This window comes from Alligator mississippiensis, chromosome 8 (assembly GCF_030867095.1).
Source record: "Alligator mississippiensis isolate rAllMis1 chromosome 8, rAllMis1, whole genome shotgun sequence".
NCBI lineage: Eukaryota > Metazoa > Chordata > Crocodylia > Alligatoridae > Alligator > Alligator mississippiensis.
In genome coordinates, this window is record NC_081831.1 from 60602499 (window position 1) to 60610857 (window position 8359).

The 8359-nt window shown below is 50.7% G+C and overlaps 1 protein-coding gene across 2 annotated transcripts in view; it reads left to right on the forward strand.

Annotated features, from left to right (window-relative positions):
• EFNB1 (ephrin B1) overlaps positions 1 to 7948 on the forward strand; it is a 101193-nt gene extending 93245 nt beyond the window's left edge. For both annotated transcript variants that reach the window (XM_059732768.1, XM_014607219.3), the window contains one exon: positions 1166 to 7948. In XM_059732768.1, coding sequence (XP_059588751.1) covers positions 1166 to 1554 — 389 coding nt within the window. In that variant the 3' untranslated portion in view covers positions 1555 to 7948. The remainder of the gene's footprint in view (positions 1 to 1165) is intronic.
• Positions 7949 to 8359: the final 411 nt, after the last annotated feature.

Sequence of the window (8359 nt, forward strand, 5' to 3'; positions counted from 1 at the left end):
ACTGCTCAACTTCTGGAGCTGGACTGTGGACAGAAGCTCCCAGAGCCCTGTTCAGTTCCTCAGTGCCTTTGGCAGTATCCTAGGAGGAGGAGTGTGGCTTTTCTGCCCTCTTTGTTTTTCTTCTGTTTACTGAAGCAGAATAGAGGGCTTGGGAGATGGAGATTGCTGGGATGTTTAAGCTGAACCTATGTGAGAGCTCTTTGAAAGTGGTTTCCTGAGTTCCTGACCCTGCTGAGAGGGAGAAGCAAAATCAGATGAAGTGGGGAAAAGCTGCTCCATTTCTCCACCTCTGATACAGACAGGCCAAACAGCCTCCCTTCAGGGGCCTGGGGCAGCCTTGGCCTGGGGTCAGAGAGAGGTGGGGGGTCAGTAACAGGATATAGCAGGTCTGCACAGACTTCACAACCCACTTCCATTAGAGCACTCGAGTATGCAGAGGGGGAGCAGGGACCCCTGGGGTTTGTTCTGATTATAGACTGGATAGGAACAGTTTTCTGTCTCCAGTCCAATCAGGGGCTGTGAGAGGATAAAGCACAACATTGGGGTGAGGAGAGGATGAGCTGTGGGATCTTGTTTGTGAGTGTCCAGGATTCCTCCCAGATGTTGCCATACTGAAAGGGGCCAAAGGGGTATGGGATCATTGGTGTGGGGAGTCCAGCATATGCAAAGGGGTGGGTGGGACAGTGTAGACACCTCAGCAAGAGTATGTAGGTATACTGGCAGAGTATCTGTCTGTCTACCTATCTGGAGTTGGTGGCTCAGATGCTTCTACTAATCAGATTGCTGCCCATACCATTTTAGCAGCCCAGCCCATCCAAAGCAAGCTGACAACCAGCTTGAGGCAGTGAGGATGCAGATGCTGCAGAAGGGGACCCTTGCAGGGGTTGCCAGCTGCTTGGTGTGTCAGAACTTGGGAGTGGTATGGATACCAGGCCCCTACATTGATCCTTGAGCCATAATCCCTAGGACAGAACCTCCTTTCCCCAATGCTGCCAGAGGAGCTGGAGAACCCCTTGCCCTCTGCATGCTGGTTTTCCTTCTTCAATGGGGGAACATGCACTTTGAAGGGAGACCTGTCAGTCCCCTGAGCCCATGGGATGATGGGATTTGAGCTCCACAAAATTAATTTAACAACTATTTTTCTTTCCCCCTTCCCTCATCCCAGGTTCTGTTAACCAGGATGGCAAGGAAACTCAAGGTCCCAGTGATGGATTCTTCAGCTCCAAGGTAGCAGTATTTGCTGCCATCGGTGCTGGCTGTGTTATCTTCATCCTCATCATCATCTTCCTCGTTGTCCTCCTGATCAAGATTCGCAAGCGGCACCGGAAGCACACCCAGCAGCGGGCAGCGGCTTTGTCACTCAGTACCTTGGCCAGCCCAAAGTGCAGCGGTAATGCAGGCTCAGAACCCAGCGATATCATCATCCCCTTACGGACTACAGAAAACAACTACTGCCCTCACTACGAGAAGGTGAGCGGGGACTATGGGCACCCCGTCTACATCGTCCAGGAGATGCCCCCCCAGAGCCCAGCCAACATCTACTACAAGGTCTGAGGAGCAGCCTCAGCTACCCACCAATGCAAGAGCACTAGAGAGCTGAGGGCCCTGGGGGCAGCTGCTGGCGCTCCCCACCAGTGTGCTCGCTCCATGAGGGAAGAAGTGAATCAAATCCCATGGCAAGACAAGGGGAGCGCAAGGGTCTCGCACCAGATAGTGGATCACTCGCTCGCACGCTCTCTCTGTTCTCCCTTTGTATTTAGTTTTGTAGTTCTCAGCTTTTGTAATCCCAAGACTTGAGGGTGAGCCTTTAGCATCCTCCTCTGCTGCTTCAGACTGCATCCTGGCTCTGTTATCCATCCGGCCGTGATGCGGCCCTAGCGCGTGCAGCACCCAGCGTGCGTGGGCTTCGTGCCTTTCCTCACTCTCGGACACCACTGGTGACACCAGAAGACTCCACTCCTGCTTTGTTTTTTGGGATTTTCCCTTTCAGCTTCCTCATCTATATTTTATTACATTGAATATTCTTGTGTTTGGGGGCTGTGCCCTGGGTGGCTTAGGTCCAGAATGGTCCTGGGAAGTCGGATGAACTTGGGGGCCACAGAAAAGAGCCTCCTACTCGGTGTGGAAAGGAGCAGCTTGGGGAGGCAGCCTTTGCCGAGGCACAGCGAGGATGCAGAGACCGTGCAGGGAGGAAGCTGACAAACCCGACTTACTTATTATTATTATTATTTTAATTTTTGTAACGTTTTTATTTTTGTGAATTCTTGGTGGGACTCTGAGCCGCCACCCTCAGCCATCTGGCACGCTCCCCTCCCCTCTCTGCCCCACCTGCCGTGGTGGGGCCTCCTGGCCACAGAACACGGACTCATGCCTTCTGCTGTCGTTGCCATCCTAAACTTTTTGTGTTCACAGTTCGTAGCCGTTGACTCTTGTTTTAGTCTCTTTTTAAAAAAAAGAAAAGAAAAAAAATGTATGACGTCTTGAACGGTCAGTATGTGTGAGAGGGCTCTGCCTCCCCCACACAGAGCCAGCAGCCTCCTGTCCTTCCACCACATGGTGACTCTTCTGAGCCCTCTCCCCCCTAGAAAAGGTGCGTCTTCTCCCCAGTGTGCATCCCGCCTGATCTCATTCCCTAGGATGGAGAGTGGCCGGGCTGGTTTCTTCAAAAGCAAGGGGAAGGTAGATTCACAGATGCTAGGGTTGGAAGGGACCTCAACAGATCATTGAGTCCAACCCCCTGCCTAGGCAGGAAAGAGTGCTGGGGTCAGATGATCCCAGTCATAGGTGGTAGTAGGATGGCACTGGTTGCCCGTCTCAGGCTGCATCTAGGACTGTGCTGAGGTGAGACAGGAGGGAATAGCCAAGATGTTAGGCATAGGTTTCATCCCTGGATTCATCATTTGAGCATATTGTGAAGTGGGTTGGGTCCTTGGGTTCAGGCCACGGTGCTTCCATTTGGGAGAGAGAAGAGGAAAACGGGCCTGAAGTTGTTACTTAACATGTACTCAGGAGCCTAGAACAAGGGGTTGGGGAGCAGGAGAAGGGAAGGGAGAGCAAACTATCTCCGTGTGAGAGGGAGCAGATATTATGTGGCTACTGCAGTTGGGCTTTGGTTCTGGGCCTTGGCTGGGATAGACTGGAATTTGGAGAAAGCTCCCCATACCACTACTCTTCTCCAGAGGTCATCTAGACCCTGATCTGCCTTCGCTCATCTCAGTCTTGCTACAGAAGGAAGCTGGGCCTTTTTTTCCATTCGCATTTTAATTTCCAGAACTCTCTGGTTTCCCTAGTGACTGTCAGGCTTGAGTGGAGACTCATATTTGATGCTCCACCGACATGTGGATGGGGCATGGGAGCTTGGAGTGCTTAGGCCATGGCACAGTGCAGGAGCTCCCATGTCAGTCTCCCAGGGTGCTGTGCTGGGCCCTTACCTTCCCTCAGCCTTTCCCATACATATGTGTGGTGTGAGCTCAGCTCTTTAGATTTGCTGAGGCCCCAAATATTGGAAGTGCAATGCGGGGCAGAGAGTGGGGGGGGAGGTGGGCAAAGTTTGGTGAAAGTTTGGAGAGAATTGCAGGCAGAAGGGCAGATTTGGCCCCTGCTGGGGGAAAGCTCAGTGGAAGAGAAGGCATAAAAAGCACAGAACAAAATGGAGAGCACATGCCCCAGCAGCTGACCTGTTCCCATGACAGGGGGTCTCTTGGCCTAGTGCCTTCTCTCTCTGGCACAAAGACCTCCTTTCCAGGGGGCAGATTCATAGATGCTAGGGTCAGAAAGGATCATCGAGTCTGAACACCTGCCTAGGCAGCAATGGTCCAGATGTTGGACCAGGAGAGATGGGGAATGGTGGAGGGTGTGATGAGGTCCTGTTGGAAAAGGGGTGCTTTGGTCTGTGGAAATGGCCTCCTGGGACACTGCTCAAAGGGAGCAAATGGTTGTTAGAAAGGGGAAAATGGGAGCTCAGGGCCAGTGGAGCAGCTGTGGTCCACCCCAGGCAAGGCCAGGAGCAGCAAGACACCCTCTCCCCCATCCCCTTCCAGGCCTCATAGATTTCATAGACATTAGGGCTGGAAGGGACCTCGGAAGATCATCGAGTCCAGCCCCCTGTCCAAAGGGCAGGACGTCAGCTGGGGTCATAGGATCCCAGCAAGATAAGCATCCAGTTTCATCTTGAAGGTGTTCAATGAAGGCGCTTGAACAACCTCCGGTGGCAGGCTGTTCCAGACCTTGGGGGCTCGGACAGTAAAGAAATTCTTCCTTATGTCCAGCCTGAAACGATCTTGTAGTAGTTTGTGACCATTCGTCCTCGTCATCCCTTGGGGCGCTCTGGTGAACAAACGTTCCCCTAGATACTGGTGGTCACCCCTGATAAACTTGTAGGTGGCCATCAGATCACCCCTGAGCCTGCGCTTTTCCAGGCTAAAGCAAATCAGTGGCTGGAGCCATCACTGCCTTGATAGTGGGTGAACCAGAGCCTTAGAATCACAGGAAACTTAAGCTAATCTGATCACAGGACCCTCCCTGCTGTCCCTGGGTGAGTCGCAGCAGAAGGGGAGAGTGTTACCCCAGGCGCACACCCAGCTGCCACTCTGAGACATGGCTGTATCGAGGGGTTTCATTTAGCACCTTTTGATCTCACCTCGTCCTCCTTCCCTCCCTCCCAAATGCGCCTTTCCTTCCCCATCGGGACGTCTATGCAGGATGCCATGCTGTGCCGCAGAGCTGCCGGGCTGGGCAGAGTGTTTTGCTGAGGTGTTTCTAAAGGGCTTAGACAATAGTGCACTTTGAGGCGTGCTCAGTGGAGGTTGGCCAAGGTGTCCAGGGTTTTCAGTGCTCTGCAGAGGAGCACCTGAGTCTGCTGTTTAAAATGGCAAAAAGCTTCTCATTGTGTCTTAAAGAAAAATTTTCTCCCTTGTCCCCATCTTCCTGTTTCCGCAAGGAACCCAGAAACAATCCTCCAGATTCCTACCACAGGAGAAAGCCCCGTCTGGGAATGATGATGTTTAAAGAGCTGTTTATTTACAGGGGGTTTCACTTCACAGCCTGGAAAGGAGCGACTGACAATGGTTTTGAGACTCAGCTTGGGGCTGGGGCTGGGGGAACGGGTGAAGGGAGGGGCTAGGGAATTACAGGGAGCCTGGCCAGATGCCATACCAAAAGCAAACACAGTTTTTCTACCTTTTTTAATGTTAGCTCTCCAGTGTGGTTGCTGTCCTCGAGTGCAGTGTCTTCTCCCCATCACCTCCACCCCTTCTTGGGGTCCTTAACCCTCAGCTTTTAACTGCTGAAGGAAACAAAGCAGTAAGACAAAACCACCAGTCACCAGTAGAGAAGGGGGTGTTGCTTAGTCACCCCGACCCACCCAACTAACTCCTTTTGCTGTGGGCAGCTGGAAACGCTTGTAAATAATGTGCCAGGGTGAAACCTGAGCTCTGATCTTTCTGAGCACCTCAGTTTGCTGGGCCCTAAACCTGGGTGTCCCTTTTGTTCTTTTCATTGAAAGAATTGAAGGTTTTTTTTTTTTTGTTCTGTTTTTTTGTTGCTGTTCGTGTAAATACTAGTCTTTTTTGGAAGAAATAATGTAAAGACGTTTTGTATAAACTCTGAATTATTTTCTGGTTGCTTTTTCTTAGAAAAACAAATGAGAACTAAAAAAAAAAATTAACCACAAGAACGGGTGTAAAACATTGTCATGCTACGATCCAAGTCAGGAGGCTCGTTCGAGGGCGTGTGCGCGCGCGGGCATGTGTCCCAGGGGGCCATGGGGAATCGGGTATATGGGGTGAGGTGCGAACTGCCTAGATTATTGTATGAAAATCCAGGTCCCAAAACTGCTCTCCAAAAGAGATGGGGAAGTGGGGGGAGGAGCTGCTGCATGAAACTGGCCTGAGGGGCCCAGATTGGTCCCCTAGGTGTTCAGTCCCTCGCCTGGCAGGATAACCTGTAATATCTCTTCTGGTGCCTGCTTCAGTGCTCTCCAGAGGAGACTGCAGCATAGTGCTCCTCCCAAGAATATTTAGAGCTGTGGTGGGCATTCCCCGCTTCGTTGATATAATGCAGGATCTTACTTCCCATTAAAATATAGTTGCTTAGGACCCAGTTCAGGCTGCTTCCCTCTTTCCTGATCACAACTAACTTTTCCAAGCTATCCCCCTCACAACTCCCAGCCTCCTTGTACCTACCGCTCCAGGAGCTGGAGTCGTATCATTCTCACGTGAAGATCTGATCATAAGTTTATAGATGAGTTTCTTGCCTTCCTGGTTGTGGAGAAGAGCTTGCAAATGTGACCCAAGACTCAAAGGCAAAAAAGAAATGACCAGAACCTCAGACTTTAATTTTAAACCTCATGATTTTTCAGCCACCTCCTTGCCTGTCCCTCATGCATTGGGGGCCTGACTTCTCACATTTTAACATGTGGGGGCTTGTCAGTGTGGTGGCTTTGCTTCTCCCACCCCTTCTTATTTTGAACTGAAGAGTGCAAGTTAAATGCAAACTTTCCCTGTGCTGGAGAAGGCCCCTTGTGCCTAACTAGAGCCCGTGGTTGAATGGACTCGTTGGTTCAGTCGGCTCAAGGATCATTGGTTGTGCAGGGAGATGCGCATGTGCCCCATGGAAGCCATCTCCAGGCCCATGGGGAGGCTTGTCTCTGCCTCTGGTTATTACTCTCCAATTGCAGCTTCTAATGTTCAAAGCTCCTGCATTATATCAACACAGCAAATCCATGGAGTGTCACTTGTGCAGTACCTGGTTCTCTGTGGAAGGGGAAGTTAGCAAGCTGAAGTGAAAAGGGGCAAGAGACCCTGGTGTCTCTGTGGTAGCGTGCACGCGTGCACAAACACCTGTAACGTGGCATGCTCCCACATTTCAGAGATGTAAAAATGCATCCATCCTTGGGAGTGTGTGTACATACCAAGTATATGCAGACACACCCTGCCTGACAGATGAGCCCTGAACACCATACGTCACAGCCATGAGCACATTTGGGTCATCTCATTAAATCCCACGATCCAGTATTCTGAAGAAAAAACACTTTCCCTTCCACTTTCCTAGGTAGCAAATCTCAAGTCACGTGATCAACCAGTGGTGCTGCAGCCCCCAGCTGTTTATGCCCACCTGTGTTGGGGCAGAGAAGCAGTTAACATCTCCCAAGCATTCTGTCTGGATCATGCCCTTCCTCTTCCCTCCTCCATCCCAAGTAGCCCTCCTGACACTAACACTGATGCTGCCAGCAGCTTCCTCTTGATTGTAAGAGATCTGAGGTAGCAGGTCCTGGGACCCTCCTGTGAATTGCTGGGGTTTCTGTGAGTCAGATGCAGGAGGACAGCTAATGAATGTGCTGGGAGTACGTTAGCTGCCCTGCTGATGTACTTGCTGTATGCAGAGAATACAGATGCTCTTCAGCCACAGCACAAAGCTAATGACGGTTTAACATTTTGCCTTCATTAATGGAATTAATGCATTAGCGCATGCTTTCTCCAAGGCTCTCCACACAGAACCATCCACTCAAGCTTCTCTTTGGCAGGCAGCAGATAATTTGATTTAAGAAGGGCTCCAAAATGAGTGCCTCTTCTCATGAACACTTGTTCCCTTCCTTCGATCTCCTCATTGTGAGTGGGGGGTGTGTTTCTTCCAGCCCTTGAGCACAGTATCAGCAGGGCCCAGCAGCTCACTCCCTGGTTGATCATCTTGTGACTTCCAATCACGTTCCATCCATGCCTTTAGGTTTCAGTTTGGTTCCTGGGCCGTGGCCCAGAGTGCTGGGTTCACTCAAATGATGCATTCTCTTGTTGTTCCTTGTCACGTTTCTTTTTAATTCTTTTGCCTTTTACACAGCTGCTTTCACCTAGTATCATATCATCCTCAGTAATCAATAATATGGAATCTGAATTCCATGGAGCCATGATGGAACCTGATATATTGTTAAATAAAAGATTTTTTCCTATGGAAATTGGCTGTCTTCTGTGCGCTTTTGTTCTTGCCCCAGATTCTCTTTGGAAACCAGGTGATGCTGTGAAAGAGGCAGGTACAGGTGAGCTCAGGGAATTGATAATGGACTAGTAAGCAGTATGCCTCCAGGTGATGCCTGCTAAACGTGTAAGCATTAGGGCAGACTGATATTTATTTTGACGAGTATTAAAAAATGGTCACCTGCATAAATGCTCGTCTGCCTGCCATTGTTGTCGTGTTCCCCCCTCCCCTTTTGACTGAGCTCTTCAGGGCAGGGTGCATGCTGGCTCCTTCATTTGCACTGCACCCTGCGTGGTGTGGGTGTAGGGAGGTGGGGGAACTGCTGCACTGGTTGCTACCACAGTACAGAGACTGCCTCAGAACTGATCGAAGGGTTTTTTTTCTATCTAGC